General features: G+C 54.2%; 7 protein-coding genes across 7 annotated transcripts; 2 read left to right on the forward strand and 5 right to left on the reverse strand.

The window, feature by feature from the left end:
- Positions 1-2,681: 2,681 nt before the first annotated feature.
- Positions 2,682-4,550, reverse strand: PG985_003980 (cycloheximide resistance; the record flags this gene model as incomplete). Its single annotated transcript, XM_066823749.1, has 2 exons — positions 2,682-3,631; positions 3,695-4,550. 2 exons carry the CDS (start codon positions 4,548-4,550, stop codon positions 2,682-2,684), a joined length of 1,806 nt encoding a protein of 601 aa, XP_066686909.1.
- Positions 4,551-5,327: 777 nt separating this feature from the next.
- Positions 5,328-7,283, reverse strand: PG985_003981 (uncharacterized protein; the record flags this gene model as incomplete). The annotated part of the gene is made up of 1 exon (XM_066823750.1): positions 5,328-7,283. The coding sequence occupies one exon, from the start codon at positions 7,281-7,283 to the stop codon at positions 5,328-5,330; it is 1,956 nt and encodes a 651-aa protein (XP_066686910.1).
- A 740-nt stretch (positions 7,284-8,023) lies between these two features.
- Positions 8,024-8,601, reverse strand: PG985_003982 (uncharacterized protein; the record flags this gene model as incomplete). Its single annotated transcript, XM_066823751.1, has 4 exons — positions 8,024-8,209; positions 8,274-8,324; positions 8,396-8,536; positions 8,599-8,601. The coding sequence occupies 4 exons, from the start codon at positions 8,599-8,601 to the stop codon at positions 8,024-8,026; spliced, it is 381 nt and encodes a 126-aa protein (XP_066686911.1).
- Positions 8,602-9,681: 1,080 nt separating this feature from the next.
- PG985_003983 (uncharacterized protein) lies at positions 9,682-11,598 on the forward strand (the record flags this gene model as incomplete). The annotated part of the gene is made up of 3 exons (XM_066823752.1): positions 9,682-9,760; positions 9,834-9,910; positions 10,021-11,598. 3 exons carry the CDS (start codon positions 9,682-9,684, stop codon positions 11,596-11,598), a joined length of 1,734 nt encoding a protein of 577 aa, XP_066686912.1.
- Positions 11,599-12,134: 536 nt separating this feature from the next.
- PG985_003984 (uncharacterized protein) lies at positions 12,135-13,442 on the reverse strand (the record flags this gene model as incomplete). The annotated part of the gene is made up of 1 exon (XM_066823753.1): positions 12,135-13,442. One exon carries the CDS (start codon positions 13,440-13,442, stop codon positions 12,135-12,137), a length of 1,308 nt encoding a protein of 435 aa, XP_066686913.1.
- Positions 13,443-16,176: 2,734 nt separating this feature from the next.
- On the forward strand, positions 16,177-16,941 carry PG985_003985 (uncharacterized protein; the record flags this gene model as incomplete). Its single annotated transcript, XM_066823754.1, has 1 exon — positions 16,177-16,941. The coding sequence occupies one exon, from the start codon at positions 16,177-16,179 to the stop codon at positions 16,939-16,941; it is 765 nt and encodes a 254-aa protein (XP_066686914.1).
- Positions 16,942-17,523: 582 nt separating this feature from the next.
- PG985_003986 (kinetochore-associated Ndc80 complex subunit spc24) lies at positions 17,524-18,215 on the reverse strand (the record flags this gene model as incomplete). Its single annotated transcript, XM_066823755.1, has 2 exons — positions 17,524-18,117; positions 18,189-18,215. The coding sequence occupies 2 exons, from the start codon at positions 18,213-18,215 to the stop codon at positions 17,524-17,526; spliced, it is 621 nt and encodes a 206-aa protein (XP_066686915.1).
- Positions 18,216-18,727: the final 512 nt, after the last annotated feature.

Genomic DNA, 18,727 nt, shown 5'->3' on the forward strand with positions numbered 1-18,727 from the left:
ACCTACCGTGTCATGCGCCCGTTGAAATACCACGGCGGATCCAGACATTCTGCCTCGTCGTGCTCTCCGGCCAATCCATCCCAACGGACATTGGGAGGAGGAGGAAAGACATTACTGTTCTGGCCCTGTTGCCTGTACTTGCATGTACGAACCTTCGTGTTTGGCGGCCGCCCAATCGCTTACGATCCAAAAATCTGCACGCTCGACACGAAAAAGCAAGGACGTTGCTGGATCGGGAATGACCCTTGTGGAGCCGCTCATGTTTCCTCCCCCAAAGTCACTAGTGGTCCTTGCTTCTCATCAACCCGGCAAGGGGCATGGACTTCCCCTAATAATAAAAGGCCCCCACACCACCCACTCCAGGTGATGAGCATGCAGGCATGAGCCGATTGCCAGTGTCTCTCTCTCGCTCTCTCTGTGTCTCCCAGCCACACGGGCCACAGCTAACCTTAGCGGATCATTTGAACTGCCGGCACCCCGACGTCTCCAACTGCACCCGATCTACAACTTCGAGATGTAGACCTGTAGCCTCATCCATCCCCACGATACTGTACCAGTCTTGCAGCTGAGTAGGGGAAATATTGGTTCTTGTAGTGAAGCGGGGTTGGCGACGTCGGCAAGATTGTCTCTCTCTGGCCAACGTTACATGCTACCACTCTGAAATCCGGACGCTATTCGTACAGTGGATGCACACGATCCCAATATCCTGCTGCGTGACTCTACATAAATCTAATATGGCAAGCGGCGTGCATTGAATTCTTGGCTAGGGCATTAGATACGGCTTCAACGTTCTTGTGGGTCTTGAAAAGCAACCGATGTTGAGGGCATAGGTTGAATGAGGTAGTAGTTGCCCCTTTTCACTTTCTATATGCTGCTACGGTTATAGGGGTATCAAAGAAAGGCTCGGTTGACTTCATCAGCAACCTGGTTCTCCCAGGGGATAGCATATGTAAAAACTCTGTTTGTTGGATCAACATACTGTCATGGAGAAGATATAATACCAAGTTGATAGGATGTAGTAGTTCATATACACCACTATGTATGGTGCCTTTGTGACCTCATACTCAATGCCCCTTTCGCATCAATTATTCTAGTCCTTGGAGATAGCAACATGTGCTCTTGCCTAGGAACCGAAAAGACCTATTGGGTCCCAGAGGGGTGAGTAAATTCGAGTTGTCTTGATGAGCAAATTACTGAGTATGACAATATCTGTCCTGGAATCCACCTCCCTTTCACTGGTGATTTCTCATTGACAACTGTTATATATAATATGATTGATATTTATAATACATAAGCAATGGGGATGCGAAACTATTATTAGAGAAGAAATAGCTTTCACTCTTATATTCTCAACTCTAATTCAACATGAAGAGGAGACTGTAGAATCGATGGTCTAGAAAGGTTGCACCAATCTATCATGACTCAAATAGAAGCCATCTTACCCAGGTTTCGAAATTCTCAGAGACGATTCACCACATGCGACTCCCATGGACGCTAATGAGTTTTCTGGTTGTGTTCAAGCAAACATATATTTTTTCGAGGGTAAGGATATGTATCCAGAGACAGAGCATTCATTCCGCCCTACATTATTCGTCACCTACATGTTACTTTTATATGATGTGGTTCGAGAAAAGCAAAAAGACGCCACAAGGACAACAATTTCTTGCTCGTCACCTCGACCATGATTTCCCTCGCGGAACTGGCTACAGCAGATCACACCGGGTTCAAAATGTGTATTTTGTCCCTACGTACTCTGCTAGTATAGGTGTTTGAACCGACTGGCCGGCTGCCGCGGGGGAAACATCTGGATTTCGAAGCTCGGTGCAGAGAGAGTGTGTCTTTATTTAAACCCGACCCGGGACCCTATCGTCTTGAATATTCAGTATACCGACTTTCAAAAGCCCGGAAAATACAAAGGGAAAAAGCGTATTACTGATACAACCAAGCAAGTTCAGTCAGTTAACGGCAACTTCTCGTTACCCTATATTGTCTGTGTTGGTGGCCTCGGGCGGGGAATCTATGATATGGATCTCAAAAAGTACTTCTTGGGAGAGACACCAACACAACATCACCTTGGTACTTCAAGATCGTCATCGCTATCCACGTATTACTCCAAAAGAGCTTATTCAATACCTCCCAAGTAGGACGTGGAACGCTTGAATGAGCTTGGTGTCAGCGTCCGATGGTGGCGCAGGATCGAGAGAACATTATTCAAGATCCGCAAGAAGGCCGTCACTAATGGTAGCAAAAGCCCTTCTGAAAGCGAATTGTAATGTGACGAGGGAAAGCGCGTAATTCACGGCATATCTAGGTACCTACCCGTGCGGCAACGGGCCTGAGATGCGAAACCCAGCTGACAAAACGATCAAACTTTGAATGTCGATCATCCGACGGGTTGTGTTTGGATGGTTCTCGTACTTCAAGAGCAAATCCCCGCCAAGAAACTACTGTTCGCGCAGTGGGAATTGCTTGGTTCGAAGATGTTTGATGTATGGAATGGAATAACTGCCAATTGACGAAAAAGCCACTAGTGCAACGAATACGTAGTGGTATTGTTCATGGCTGCTAAGTTCGGCCATATCATGCTCTATTCCCCTTAAACGTCTACAGTATGTGCTGTCCTATATTCATAATTCGTGTGACCAGGGCTTCTCTCAACCTCCTCCTAGTTCTTTCCACTATCAATCCGAAGCAACCGCAAACTTGCTCAAAGCCCGCAACCTAGCCCCGTAGAAATACAGGACCCAGATCCCAACAATACCAATGGTGCTCAGCCCGCCCAGCAGGGTGGTCCCGCGCGCGACGCCCAGGTTTTCGAACAAGGGCTTGGCGAAGAGGATGCTCGCGAACGCGAGCGCGCTGCGGAAGAAGTCGTTGCCGGCGAACAGGCTGGCGGCGTACTGCGGGTAGCTGAGCGGCACGTAGACGAAGATGCACTGCATCACCACGAAGACGGTGGCGCCGTAGATGGTGATGCCGATCGTGGGCGCGATCCAGTGGATGTCCGGGCGCGCGGTCCAGGCGAAGATGAACAGGCCGACGGTGGGGCCGAACGCGGCGATGAGGGCGGGCACGAGGCGGGTCTCCTGGACGGGGAATCCGCGGGCGCGGACGCGGGGGTCCATGTAGAAGTAGAGGTAGGAGACGTAGACGACGACGCCGAGCAGGCAAGCGACCATGATGCACAGGAACAGCAGGCCGATCTGGCCGTAGTTCATGCCGTAGTAGACCGGGTACACGAGCGGGAAGACCTCGAAGAAGGAGTAGTAGATGCCGTAGATGATGGCCGTGTAGACCTGCACGAACAGGATGGCCGGGTCCTTGACGGTGATCTCGAGCGGTTTGATCAGGGCGCTGACGAGCACGGCCCGCCGGTCGAGGTTGCGCTCGTCGATCTCGGACTGCGACATGAAGCGAGACGAGCCCGTCAGCTTGCGGAGGCGCTGGGCCCGCCGGAGCAGCAGGTTGGGCGTCGAGGTCTCGGGCAGGAAGAGGAACATGGCGACAAAGACGGGCGCGCCCGCCCACAGGATCTCCAGGAGAGACCACCGCCACCCCTTTGCGGGAACCGAGAAGCCGGAAAGCAGGGGGCCCAGCGCGGGTCCGCAGTAAGCAGCAGATACCCAGGCGACTATGGAAAAGTGGTCAGTCAGCATTGTTCATTTGGCTCGTGAGGGACATGGAAGACACTCACTCATAGCGTACGGCAGGGCCATCATGGAGTACATATCCCCGAATGACGCAGCCCCATTCGCCAGACACGGCGACCCGAACAAGCCCTGCAGGAACCGCAAGACCATGAGCCCCGCAAAGTTCTGCACCAGGGCGGCGGGGATGGAGACGATGACGAACAAGAACATGGTCCATATGTATACCGGATTCCGACCGATGCTGGGCAGCTCGCTGAGGGGCGAGAACAGCAGGGGGCCGACGCCGTAGCCCAGCACGAACAGGGCCAGGCCCAGCGAGGCCGCCGTCATGTTGACGCCGAAAGCCTCGATGATCCCCTCCTCGGACGTCGTGTAGATGGCCGAGGACGTGTAGACGACGAAGGTGTAAGTGCATATGATCCAAGCCACCAGTCCCCGGCGCAGCGACGACCAGTTCTGCGGGTTCGCTGCGTCGTCGGTGTAATACCAGTCGACGAGGATGGCACCCTCCTGAGTCCGGCGCGGCACGATGGGGATCGACTTGGTCTTCTCGAGATCGTGTTGCTGGTCGACCTCGAGCCGGTCCGCCGTGTTGGGCACCGTCTCCTCGCGGCTCTTCGTCCGGGCTAGGGCCGCCTTGTAGGGTGCCCCATCTGCCTCTGCCCTGTTTTGTTGTTTCTCCTCGTCATCGGTGGGACTTGTGGATGAAGTTGACGACGAAGCTTGTAGAATGCCCGACGGCTGTGGGGGTGTCGCGTCGCTGCTTCCGGGATTGAGTAGCTGTGTCCATGTCTCCGGGAGTCTGAAGTCGTCTTCCTCTTCGGGATACTTGAGTATGCGGTTTCCGGTGAGTAGGCGGAGGACCTGCCCAACAGGAGCATCCCGTATGATGTGTGACATGGCGGCGCGAGACTAGCAGCAGCTTTTCGATCAAACTGACTGTACCGGTATACCAATGGCTGTGCCTGTCACCAGACCTCATTGAGCCCGAGAGAATACCCCCGGACTTATATAACCCAACATCCCCATTCTTGGCATGGCGCCCAACTTCGAGAAGGCTTGACTCCATGTTGGTTGACTACATAAGTCACTATTCCCAATCACTGTCTAGAAGGAGCTTAACTGAATCACATCATGCCAGCGCGGAGATTACCAATAGCCGGGCATATCTGCGGCAAGGCGTCAGGAAGTAGTGCTCTCTAGCTCCAAGATAGAACCAAGCCATCGGAACACTGGAGAGTCTGTTTCTAGATGGAATCTATATCGGCACCTCCATCCTCGTAAGCAGCCTTATGACAAATCGAAGGGTTCACCGGGTTGACTCAGCGGCTGAAGACCGAAAAGGTAAAGCGTACACCATATCTGGACTTAAGCCCCTCCACGTATACAGTAGTAGCCCCCGAGCTAGGCAAGTAAGCTCACGCCTAATGAGCGGGCGCACGGATTTATCAGCGATAACTCCAGCCCTCCCCGGGCATATCAACATATGATTGGCCAAAAGCTTGCCATCGTCTTAGATCTCCCATTTTGCATCATTCCCGGCCAGGAAACAACTATTGGGCCGAGCTTAGAAATCCAACCAGATTCTGGGATTTGGCGAGCATCTTACATGTAACAAACAGCCTCAGGCTTTATTATCTAGCTAACGAGAGTTGACCCTGACCGAGGCGGCTAGCGTCAGTTTGACGACCCCTGGGCTATCAGCTCAGGTGATGCTGGTGAGACGGGTAATACAGTCTCTGCCGGACCCATGGCCGGCTCTTGAAGTTGCTCGTTTCCCGGATCCTGCCCTTGTTGTAAACGGTAGATTAGGTCGCGAACATCGGACTCGATTGTCTCCATGCCCCTCTCCTTGCAGGTCGCAATGAGCCCCTGAACACGGCCGTCTTCCGCTATGATGCACCTGCGGATAAGCGCAAGAGCCGTATCGCGGTCCATCCACCAGTCGCCCACCTCGCCATCTATGGCTCTTGACTTGGCAAGATCAAGGTAGCGGAACGCATGCTCGTACTGCGGGTTTAATGTGCAGATCAGCAGCGTCCGGTTCCAGGCGTAGCTGTCTGGCTTGACAGAGAATCCCTCCATCTCAGCCAAGATGAACTGCAGGGATTTCAATAGCGTGCAGCGAGAGAGTAACAAGTGGAAAGTCGCCAGATTCGGTGGTGAAGCAGATATCCGGCGAACGCTTCGGTATGTGTCCAAACCCGACTTGAAGCCTCCATGTTGAAGCTTTGCCTCGAGGACAACATTGAAAGCTGTCATGGGAATCTGGTCGTTGATTCCAATTTCAAGTAGGATCGCGATGGCCTCTTCGGTCTTCTCCGGGGAATCTCGCAACACAGCATATATCTCACGGGTGCTGGACAGGTCGGGCTGCAAACCCGCCTTGGCCATAAGGCCCAGGGTCAGAAAAGCTCTCTTGAGGTCATTCTCCCGAGCGTGTATCTCCATCAATGGCTCGAAATGGTGTAGTTCCAGCTTCTTCCCACGCTTCGAAAGCATGTCGAGGGCTTCAGCAGCTAGACCAGCATCGCCATTCCTCGAGGCGGTGTTCAATACGTCGAGAACCATCCCGTCGGAAGGAACCAGGATAGCAGGCGCCACCTTACGCTCCCAGATATAGCTCACGCCGTCGTAATATGAATCCCGACTAAATGCCTCCAACAAAGCATACCACATATTGCCCGCGACCCCCAGTTCGGGATCTCGCAGCCGGTGTTGCACGATCATTAGCGCTTCCGCGTGCATACCCATGTTGGTAAATGTGTATATGAAGATGTCATACAGCCACGGCGGAACGTCCATGTCTCCCGTGTTCAGCGCTTCCAGCTTCTCCAAAGCCAGCTCGTATTGACCGTCTCGAAGAAGCCCGACCGTGACCGCAACGAGACCTTGAAATGTCGGTTCAATCCATGCTTGTTTCATGTCTCGGAGAACCTTCGTTCGTAGCACGTAGTCCGGGTGCACTGCAAGCACTTCGAGCACGCCATGGTATACAGCAGAGTTAGGAAGGCACCCTGCAGACACCATCTCGTTCAGAAGTTTGCCGACTATCTCTGCGGAGCCGTATTTCGGATCCACGTTGACTTTGATGAGGCATTCGTAGAGAAAGGCATCTGGCTTCATGCCCCGCTTGGCCACAAGGTGCTCTACAATTGCGGCAATGCAGTGATACTGCCATTGCGCCGTCAGAAGCTCTTGGAGCGCCCTGAGCAGAGTCGAGGTGTCTATGCGTTCGAGGTCCGAGTCGGAGGGAGGGGTCCCTGCAAGCAGTACGCGAGGTATCTCGGGGAGTCGCTTCGCCATGCGGTCAAAGTAGCGCTCGTAGGCATCTTGCGCACGACTTTGGCGCCTGTTGGGATGGCGGACAAGGGAGGTCGGCTTCCGATGAACTCGCGGTGGCATCTTCAGAAGATTGGATGCCTTGTTCAGGACGCGTTCCGGTGAGGTTTCGGTTCGATAGCCCCTCGTACATGCTGGACCGGCGTAGGCGCCATGGGCGCGATCCAAGATGGTCGGCGTTCGTATAGGAAGGACCAAAGGCTGCTGTAAAGCTTTGGACAGGGCCTTAGCATCGACTGAAGGACACAGACAGCGCCATAGGCCGTCGGCTACTACGCGCTCCCCCGGCATTGAAGCTGTCAAAACGCTCTGGCCGCGGCAATTGGCGCTTTTGCACTGCCAGTGTAGACGTGCGAAACGTACTGAGGATGTGCAGTAATAAATTGTGCCCACTACTACTAGGATTAAGCTGGGGACCCACTATACAGTTGAGATGGCTTCAATCAACGAAGTTCCGCCGTCACGTGACAGGTCCCTAGGAGTGGAATAAACCAGTCACGTCTCTTCTGGAATAATAACTTCAACAGTAGGTATACTTTAATAGTAGTACTCGGTTACTCCACTGTCGCAATCTGGAGTAAACGGTATAATCAAGCGGTATAATCAAGCGGTATAATCAAGCGGTATAATCAAGACAGGTGCCGTTGTTGGTGGAGGTTTGTTCCTGTGGTTGCTGGCGGAAGTGATATTGCGTGCCATGAAGAGACTGTTGCTCTTCAATGGGGGGTCCTTATTTTATTGTCTTGTCATGAGCTATGCATTATCCCTTTTCCTCCCAATGCCCGGCAAAAAGGGGCATCTGGAACTGCCAGAGTACCAACAACAAGCTCCCCTTGCGCTGTTGGTGGGTATCTCATGCTACATGTAGCGCATCGGAACGCAGTTCTCTTCTCTCGAGAGAATCGGCCGGACCGTCAGATTCAGGGGCTCCGTACATGTCGTTCGTCCTGTAGACGTGCGGATCTCCCATGGTTGTTGGGCATTCCGCCTCGCAGTTTGTAGCCTTCCTCATACCAAATGCGACAGTCGACTCAAGCGCCGCGCCCCCTTCCACGGCCTCTGCCCTGACCGCGGCCGCCGCGGCCTCCTCTGTCGCCTCCCCTGCCGCCGTGGTCTCCCCGGCCACCGCCACGTCCTCCACGGAAGCCTCCTTGCTGGTTCTGCTGTTGATCTTTGACGAGGTCGATGATTTCGTCGGGGACTCTCAGGTACTTGATCTGTAGCAGCCGTCAGAGCCTGTAGTAATCCAAGTAAAAAAGGGGTTGCGCAGCGCCGACTTACGTTGTTGCCCTTAATGTAGACCTCGGGCAGTCGTACGAACTTGTCGCCTTCCTAAACGCATGATCCCATCAGTCACCCGATCTCCTTCGCCCTGATATTTCTTTTTTGTTACTGGCGCATACCGGACTCGTTTGGATGACCTCCTTCAGCGTCAGGTTCATCCATGTGTCGCATTGGACCAAGTGGCCGTTGAGGGTTTCGCCGTTCTTGAGCTCGACCAGCATGGGGTGGCCTTGCGCCGCATTCAAGAGACCGAGGGGCAACTGCCGCGCACAGAAATCAGTTAGCAGGAATTCCGGGCGCGCGATTGAGGGCGTCGACTGACCATCTTGGGGGTTTGCGCCAACGGGGGACGTAGCTGCAGGTTGCGAAGGAGTGGTCGAAGTGAAGTGTTGAGCGAACGTCACCGAAATTGAGGAAACAAACAATCATCACCAGATTGATCTTGGCAAGGCTGCTACTGGTGATGCACGCTTTAGCCTTAACCTTACCTCTCGACAGCTTCCACCCAACGTGGGGCAGACTGCCAGAGGTTTCAGCACAGACCCGGTACTTCGGTACCTTACTGACTTACACCCAACAGCCTGGAATTGAGCTGGAGTCCATGCACTGAACCCGCGGCTCGCGGTGGTCCTACCTGTATGTCTGTAGAATCCCACCCTCACATGATTGATTGATCTTCTCTCGATGAGGATGAACTTGTACTTTTGCAAAATACTGCAAGGACGTCATGTCACATTGGTCTGAATTGCTGCAGGTCATCATATCATCTTGTAGGGGACTAAGCCTATTGAGGATGGGGGTTCAAAAACTGCTGCTATCACCAACTTCTGGATTACCTTGGGACGCTGGATTTCTCCATGCTCTCTTATGGCCAGTCCTGTCTGATGCTAAACTTTCACGACTCAAATGGGAATATCCTCGTGGAATATCCCTCTATACAAGATGTTTGAAAAGCATCATATCGATGGCTAGCTTTGCATGCTCGTAGTTGTTTCCTTACCACTTCAAGCTAAGAGTGTGGCGATGCTCAAGAGTCCACGTATGCTTTGAGCGCGGGGTGATGGTTAGTAGTAGGTGGTTGTCGGTCCCCGTCGGTCCCCTCCCCCAGCCCAGCTGGACAGACCTACATACGATTTAGGCAGCCGAATTCCCAAGTTCGCTTGCTGTAAGAAAGGTACCGGCGCCCCCGTATTGCTCAATTGAAGCAACCTTTCCTTTCTCTTCGGGTCCATTTTCGCACTCGTGGATGCTTTCGTACGCTTGCCACGCCAGGTTTTCCTATCTCTAGGCAGGAGGCGATTGTTTTTCTTTGACTCATACTTTTCGTTTGCAGGTCTGGTGGTCGAGTCGGCTTCTTGGTTTTCGCCCTCGGTAGGCGACAGGACACACGCATACGCCCGTCAAGATGCGTGTCAGTCTCCACACCACGGCTTTGTTACTGTGGCCGGTCTTAGCAACGGCTTCCATCGCAGGAAACCGAGATGGTATGCAAGATCCTGCTTGGCATTAGTCGTCCACAACAAACGGATAGATTCTAACTTATTCTTGATTGATCAGTTTCTGGGTATACAGGACCCGCTGCGGTCATTCAACTCGGCCTCCAGGAATATTATGGCAATCTCCTCGGTGACGCTGTAAGTGCACACTCATCCACTCACTTACTCACTCACCCACCCACTCCCATCTCTCTCATCAACAAGACAGAGTCATCTGGCCCTAGAACTAAATATCATGAAATCTCCAGCACCTGCAATTAGATGTCCTTGAGTCTGCCGAGCCCTGCGGCTACGGAAATGTTACACTCAATGGAGACCAGCTTCCACAAGACGAAGAGGGTCGCGGGTCTGGCCCCATCATCATCGACAACGGCCGCATAATAGTCGGTGACTGGCATTTCGACTGTGTGGAATCAGACCACCGCGCCGAGCAGCTGTTGAGGTTCAACGTCGTCAATATCGACGGCAGGCCGGTTGAAAATGTCGGCTTCTCCACGCTATTCCATCAGCAGTTTCCCGTCTCGGTCACTTACGTCGACGGAGCCGAATCCGTCATCAACATCCCCACGGTCGAGGAGGACAGTGACGGCCGGAAGCTGAACGATGAGCTCGCTGAGCTCGCACGGATGAAGTCCCAACTGCTGAAGCTGCAAGAAAAGATTGCCCTCAAGGAGAAGGTCTTGTCAGATGAATTTGGTTATGTGCGAGAGGAGTCGGAGCGCACAGGTTGTGAAAGCCTCAAGTGTTTCGTTTTCTCAGCTTGGAAGAAAGCTCATGGTCGGCTGAGCACGTATTTCCGCAACAACCCCTTGCAGAATGTGCACCACAGCGAGAATGTCGAGGACCAACCGGTCGACGAGTCAACCACAGAGGACTACGACGTATCCATTCGTGTTGGCGATGACAACTCGTTCCAAAAGCAACAGTCCCAGCTGACTCGCCAAGGCAGCCCGCGCACTCGCCCGCAAACAACCATGTCTTCCGAACCCGAGAAGGAACGTCGTCTCTCCGCCTTTAAGTGGACGGTCATCATTGCCCCTACGGTCATCATGGTATTCGGCCTCATCTTATCCCTCTTGCTGTACCCCTTTTGCACCAAGACTCGCGCCGAGCGCAGCGACCGCCGACAAGAGCGCCGCCACCCCAACAACCCCAACCGGCGGGCGCTTGCGCGCGAACACCGCGTCGCCACCAAGGCCGCCATGCGGGCCAAGTTCGGTGAGCTGATGCGCCGATTCCGTGAAACCTTTTCGCGGCGCAGCCTTGAGGACGAGGAAAAGGAGGCGATCCTGCGCCGGCTCCATGCTAGCAGCAGCAGCGGCCACAACAACAACAATCACCCTATCACGAGTTACAGCATTTCGGACACCGAGGACGACGTCTCGGTCTCCGAGTCCGATTCCGACATGTCGACGACCATGGAGCAGGACCTGGCCTCCTTCCGCAGCGTCGCCGACGCCGTGGGCGACATGGTCATGGCGGCCGAAGAGGGCCGGACGAGGAGAGCCGCCGCCCGCCACCATCACCACCACCACAGTCACTACCAACAACACCAACCTCAGCCTCCACCCCCACGGTTCACTCCCAGCCCCGCCTATTTCGCGTCGCGGAGCCGCCGCTCCACGTTTTCCGACGGCATCTCCATAGACGAGGAGCTGCCGGCGTACGAGGAACGGCCGCTTAGCCGCGTGAGCCTCGACTCGGCCAGCCATGTACCCAACGGCCTCCTGTACACGCCAGGCGGCACCACGTATACGCCGTCGAGCGACAACTCGACGGTGGTGGGCTCGCCGCTCAACGAAGTACTGGGGAAAGTCCAGAGGTAGACAGAAAGAGAGCTAGCTGCCTCACAAAAGCCTTTTTACTTTCCTTCTTCTTTGCTCTTTATATTTTCGAACGTGCTGTACAAATACCTGTCTTTCTAGGAATTTTACCATCAGGCAAACCAAGGGGTTTCGGCGCAGATGTTATTTCGAATCTAGCGGAATCAATAATAAGTTCACTCACCTGTCACAATCACGAAGTGATGGCAGGTGCGTTTAATTGCTGAAAGGGGGGTACCACCATGGGCCTCGAAATCAGCTATATATACCATGAATATACGAACACGTTGGAACACTCAGGGTTGCGTTTTGGATGATATCAACATTCTATTCGTGTGTATGTATGTATTTGTTTCCATCCAGAGGACTTGTTGCTATGAGCTCAGCACCTAGCTAGCCAGCCCACTTACGCAAGTGACCCACAGCTTATTTATGTATTTGGTTGGGCATTTAACATCCCAGACAATACTGTTATAATATACATATACACCGGACCAGGAGTGGAGGATGCTTGATAAGGGCGGCAGCTGGAACCACCATCATGACTCGTCACCAAAGACGAAATGCCTCCAATTCCTAGCCAGCCTCTCGACGCCTTCGCGGAGAGGCCAGCCCTTGATATCGCAGACGAGCCGGCAGGCGTCCTCGAGCGCCTGGTCCATCCGGGGCCCCGCGGTGTGCAGGTCGCTTTCCACAAGGACGCGGTCGTCAGGCGTGGCGCGGATGGCGTCGGCCGTCTTTTTATTCTTGTCCCCCTCGGAGCCGGCCTCGGGGTCCCAGTTGATGGCTACCGAGAAGGAGAAGAAGATGGCCGCGGGGACCGAAGGGTGGATATACTGTCGCAGCATGTTGACCGGCCCGGAGTAGGAGTGCAGACATATGCGTGGCGGGAACGGCTTTATTTCTTGCTGCTGCTTCGCTTTGCCTTCGCCATCGCCCTCTTCGTCGGATGTCTCAAAGTTCTCCGCGTTGGCGGCTATGCGTTTCTTCTCTCGTTTGGATAAGACCTCCTTCTCGTGGCCCTTCCAACACTCGGCCAGTACATTGTAGAGTGCGCCATGCACCTGGACGCCGTGAACACTGGCCGCACGATTCAACTCCCCCGCCAGCTTCAGCTGCGCTTTGAGTATCGCGGACTGGTGATCCAAAGAAACACGGTGTGGGCTGAGCTGCCGGCCTTCTCGCCCCCCGGGGGTTAAGCTCTCGTCTCTTTGTGGCGCCTGTTCAGCATCTGGCGAGGAGGTCCAACTCTCGGGGATCCGAAACGCTTTGTCGAGACCGACCTCCCCCACCAGGGCAAACGGCGACTTCTCGAGTCGCTCCCGCGTCTCTTGGATAAATTGGGAGAGAGGCCGAGGGTTCGGAAGCCCCGCGCTAAACCCTGGGTTCTTGGCGGACGGCGCGGGCGCCAGAATCTGGTCATAATGTGCGATCTTACTCTCCGCAGACCCGTCATGGTTTGAAGCATTAGGGGTCGTATCATCGTAGATCTGGTACGAAAACCAAGGGTGCCAACCAAATGATGGTATAAAGCGCTTCTCGTGGGAGGCTTGCTGTGAGAACAGGGCATCTTTGTCTTGGACCCCTTGCTCGAGCGCCACATTGAAAACCAAGTCTTGGTCTTGCAAGCGTGTGGACATGACCGTCAAGCCCCGGGCATTCATATGCGGGATTGTGGCCACCGATGACATGGTATCCGTGGGGTGGCAGTGGGCGTCAAAGACACCCACGTCCCAGGGGAAAGGTTCTGTGTCAGGGTTCAAGCTACTCCTGTGGAATAGGGGTCTTGCTGAAGTACCTCCTGAGGAGGACTCCACTCCTTCAGAGTCAATGTGCTGCTGACACATTGTGCTGCGCGCGTTTTATTTTCTCCCCAGGGACCTTCACAGAATATACCGTGCGAGATATCCGACAGCCGTCCGTCCCTAGCAAAGCGGCGCCTGGAGGTGTCCCAATGGCAACCACAACCGTTTTACCGCTACCCGGAATGCGCCGACTTTCTGGACAAGATAGCGGCTGGAGCCAGGTTCCTGCTAGTCCAGCTGGCAATATCACGCACAAAGACGAGGGAAATTGTTATGCGACAGTATCAGATGATGGCGATCCACCAAAATCGAACGACGCTCCAGAAGCCTAGGATGATCTGCGATGCAGCAACCAATTCACAGGCTCTCGGATTTGTACGCAGACTGCAGGCAGTAAGGAAAGCGCGCATATGATAGCGTTTGGCATGCAGAACTTTAGGTATTCCCAGGGGTCAAGGTTCAGGCCGGTGAGTGCCGTCAATAGATCAGCTAAAAGGGTGAACCTTGAGACTGAAGGGCCTACCACATTTCTCAGGCGTCTCTTTCTCTTACCAACAGGGCGACAGCGATAGGCATAGATCTAAATATTGCCGATCAGTCAGTCGAAATCGGTCTCGGCGCGCTCTTTATTGTGTCATGGCAATTTGGCGGTCGAGATGGCTTCTGAGAGGAGTGCCTACAAGAGCCTCTGGCATCTGGAGTGCGATTGAGAGGGTGGGGAAATGGGGGGTTGGATGATATCATTCGTGTGGAACTTACACTCCAATTGAATCAGTATGAAAACAGCCAGCTCGTCAAGCCCCCTGCCAGAATCGACCGGTCGCTTGCCGTAAGCAAACAGGGCTACCGTTGCAGCGGCACTGCTGCTTGTCGATCAAGTAGGCGAATGGCTCGACGGTGGTTCGATGGCCTGATAGAAAGAAATCCCGAGGCGCAGCTGTGGTTGTGAGAAAGCGACCTGATGCCGAGGCTTTGAGAGATGCAATGCAGATGGGTGAATATCGCCATATCGATACTTCAGTCGGTCCACGATTGAGTCATGCAAGTTCTAATTGATGTCTTTTGTCCAGCTCCAGTAAGGGCGATGACAAAACTTCGGACTACCCGTTATCAACACCACCGAAACAACCAATTTTGAACCTTTGGCCAATTCAAGTGTTAGGCGCAACCGATATATCGAATTGCGCATACCGTAGCCGCTGGTACTAGATCCGGTTAGTCCAGAACGATGGTAAGGGCACTCTCTCTCGTTTCCTCGAGGCAAGCGCCACCACTATTTCTCCATCCCCATTGCCCCGCTACCCCAGAGTCTCAGGTCTGTCGTATTATGTGCATACGACGATGCAACAATTTGGTGGCTTACTTATTCAGTACCGCCTGTCAAGTTGCAAAAAGAAACAGTCTGCTGTCTGTTCCTTGTGAAATCTCCCCATGAGAATTGAACCCCGAAAGCCAAAGTCGACCTATGCGCACTCTAGCTAGGTAGTGATTGACATATGCCCCGGGCCCGATGATGTGTCCCCGCCAAAAATAGGCTGAGATCTATCGAGACCAGGATCCGCCGATCCCCGATGGCCGAGCTGCTGGTCCCGAGGCCTGGCTTCTGGCCTGGCCTGTCTCCCTGTCTCCCTGTCAGTCAGTGCCTGCGAGGTGGCTGTTGAGTTTGATGCGCAACGTCGCTGAGAATATGACTGCTCACCCGCTAGCCACATGGATGGCTGAAGAGCCGGGTAGGTAAAAAAAAGTCAGGCACCTGCATACCTGCATCATTTGATAAGGAAGGTAGATACCATGCTGTGACAGTTTCTCGAGGAGGTAATTTGGAGGCGGGCGTTTCCTGGGGGTCGATTTGATCTCTCTACCTCTCTACTTCACTCTCCACAGGGACCAGGGTCTAAAGGCCAAGTGCAACGGGCCTTCACGTGAAAGTTACGTCTTGCTCTGCCCTGCAGGATGGCGTGCATATCGTCCGCCCGCCCAAGCTTACTGTGTGCTTTACACTCACTCATTCGCGCGCGCGCTCTCCTCCACTTCTCTCCAACCTGCACTGCGACAATATCCCCCCAAATCAAATCCTATCCAACTCTGTCCCTAACCTACAATGGGCCTGCCTCCGTCATTCCGATAACTTTGCATTTATTCATAGCTGAGTCGCCTTGGCACTACCGAAACTCTGATTCGTCGTCTCGCTATCAGTCCTGGTACTGGTACCTATTGAGAGCTCCGAGGGGGTTGCTGGAACACTGCGTAAACACGCTCGAAAAGCCTCCCCTCCCGGTTGCGTGTTGTACTACTGACACTGGAGGGCAGGTCTCTCTAACCGTCCGTGTGTGGTAGTCCATGTATATCTTGGCTTTGGGGGTGGTGTGGTCCGATATATCCTTCGATTCGTATCATTGATCAATCGCTCTTGCTCCGCTCCTGTGTCACCCCCGACTGACGCATTGTCAACTGCATCCCTACTTCTACCTACTCTTCCCTGCCCTCGAATCTCATATCGTACCATTTATCTCCCTATCCTCCCACTTGCTTTCAGTTCGCATCTTCGGACTGGAAGGAGCGACCAAACATCCTATGACTTTTCCTCAACCTTTCTCCTCTCTCGACAGCCTTTGACAATGTGAGACGTCAACCGTCGCTCCTTTTCTCGAATCGTCCTCCATCTGATCAGCCCTCGCCTCGCCCTCCGCCTGTTTGCTCCAAGTCCCCGAGTCAGCCAAAAACCTCAGAACCAATGCAGAAGCCACGCTCTCGGTATCAACAACCACAAAGCGCCATGGCGCTATTCAACCCGCTTCAGTTCTTCGTATTCCCCTTTATGATCTTCGTCGCTTTGCCACTGGCCATCTGTGCTGGCATCACCACCGTCCTCGCCTTCGCCGTCCTCTTCCTTCGGCTCTTCTGGGTCTACTTCGACGTCGGCATGGAGACTATCCGCTACGTCGTCCTGGGCCACGGCCAACCGCAGCAGTACATCCAGTCGCCCACCAGCAGTAGACTGGCGAGCGCCGTCGCCTCGCCGCAGATTACGCGACCGCCTTCGCCCGAGACCATGTCGTCGCCGCGGGCCCAACGGCGGCGGCGGAGGAGCAGCAGGGCCGGGAGCATCACCGCTATCACTCCGCTGATCGGCGGCCTGGACGGCGGCAGCGGCGCCTCGCTGGGACCCCCTGCGGGCCTGGGTCGGGACTTTGAGGGCGTCGGCGGGTGGCGGAGCGACCAGAACACCGAGGATGAGCGCGTGTGGGAGAGTCTGAACTCGCGGCTGGAAATGCCCGATCCCCTCCGCTACCACTTCCGCGCGCACAGCGGCAGTGCGGTGATTATCTCTGGTCTGGCGGGCGCGGGTACGCTGGCGAGAGTGAGTCCCCGGACGGGCTCGACGAGTCCGCCCGACTTGCGAAAATCCATGAGCACGAGCAGTCCCAACAGCTCGCGAAGTAGGACGCCGACGAGGAAGATGGAAGCGTTTACCAGCCTTGATCGGGACGGCTATTTCCCGCCTTATACATCTTCCGCAGCTAAGAAAATCTGTGTTTGAGACATGCCGACGGTAAAGGAGCACGCTGATTATCATATGCAATATTCGAATATCCATCCCCTGACATTACTCAGAATCGAGTATCGACATCAACTTCCTTGCCCATTGTCCGATAAGGGTCGTGAGGGAGACCAATGCGATCGATATTGAGTGCTGCAATCTGTTACAATACAATTCGGTGCAAAAGGTGGCGATCTCATGATTAATGAACCGTGTAGCATTCATAGGCTTATCAAAAGGAACGCTTCTTGTGTATATATCGGATTATGGAACTTCCAACAACAAAAAAGTTGATTTTCTCCATTACTCCACTGCCTATCTTGACGTCCGTAGAGCCGTATAATGAGTTCAAGACTGATCTAGTCACGACACCTTGATGGCCATACCTTTCTTGCCATCCTAATCTGCCTAGACCACTAGAGAATTGAGTGATTCAAAGACAGTGTTGTGGTATATAGTACTCCCCTAAAACCCCTGAACGCCTATTCGTATCCTGTCATGAGCATCGTATTCATTCCTTCTCCATCGAAGAAATGATTGCCAGAGTGCCGGGCTCGGGCAGCCGCCGCACGCCGAAGCGGTTTACAGCTGGTTCCAGAAGTAGTTGGCGTAGAAGTAGCGCGAGAACTTCTTGTCGATGTTGACGACGTGGACGTCGCCCTTGCGGTCGTTGCGGACGACGGCGCGGGCAAAGTCGCCGTCGCGGCCGCCGTCGCGCTCAATCTCGATGCCGAGGCTGCGGTAGACCTTGAGGCGCAGCAGGACCTCGTCGTCGAGGGCCGAGTCGCCGGCGCCGTTGCCGCTCGTGGACCCCGTCGCGCCGCCCTCGACGCCCTGCGCCTCGAGCTCCTGCAGCCGCGCCGCCAGGTCCGCCGCCGCGCTGCCGAGCCGCTCGGCCTCCATCTCCAGGTCCGACGCGGCTTTCGCGGTGCGGAACTTTTGCGTGTCGAGCCGCGCGATCTCCGACGCGTGCGCCGACGAGGAGTGCGCGGCCGTTAGCTCTTCGTACTGGGATTGCAGGGTGTGCAGCTGCCGCGTCGACTTCTTGAGGGACTGCTCCGCTTCGCGCACGCGGAGGTCCCGGGCTTGGGACAGGGTCGAGAGGGAGTCGTGGATCCGTGAGATGGCTGTCTTGTCGGGGCCGATGTTGAAGTTGTTGATGGTGTGGTGGATGAGCTGTCTCGGAGATTTGAGATTAGTTATTGAACGAATCGTTGCTGCGGCTGGGTTGTGTCTTCAGGACGTACGGTTGCGGGATCTTCGTCGAGAAGCATTGTGGCGGTGGTTGTCGTCGTCGTGCGATGCAGTTGTACGTCTTCAATGGGTATGGGGGTCTGTTCTGACGAGTGTCGGTGTTGTATTTGTATATCGGTTCAGTAGGAGATCTTCAGTCTGTTTGTGTAAAAGTATTGATGGATGCTTGTACTATTGACAGACACGTCAATCTTCCATCCCCAGTCTACTAATTAGGTGTGCGCTAAAATCTTCGAGGATCGCATGGAAAACCGGTTTAACCCAAAAGGGTAAATGGCAAAACATTAGCTTTTTGTTACCAGGGACGACTATCGGGGGGTCTTATCGGCTTGGTGGGAGAGCTTTCAGCGGGCCAAAGGGTGCGTCATACTTTTTGCTGGTCGCATGGTTGTAGCCACAGGACCACTTGTTCCGCACTCTTCTTTCTTCCAAGCTCCCGCCACACTACTTTACTTATTGAACTGCCTCTGCCGACTGCACCCTCGTCTTCGTATCCACCCGCCCGTACGATCAGCTTGATATATATCTCCCC

Source organism: Apiospora marii, assembly GCF_038362585.1.
Source record: "Apiospora marii strain CBS 49790 chromosome Unknown utg000003l_segment0_segment0, whole genome shotgun sequence".
Taxonomy (NCBI): domain Eukaryota; kingdom Fungi; phylum Ascomycota; class Sordariomycetes; order Amphisphaeriales; family Apiosporaceae; genus Apiospora; species Apiospora marii.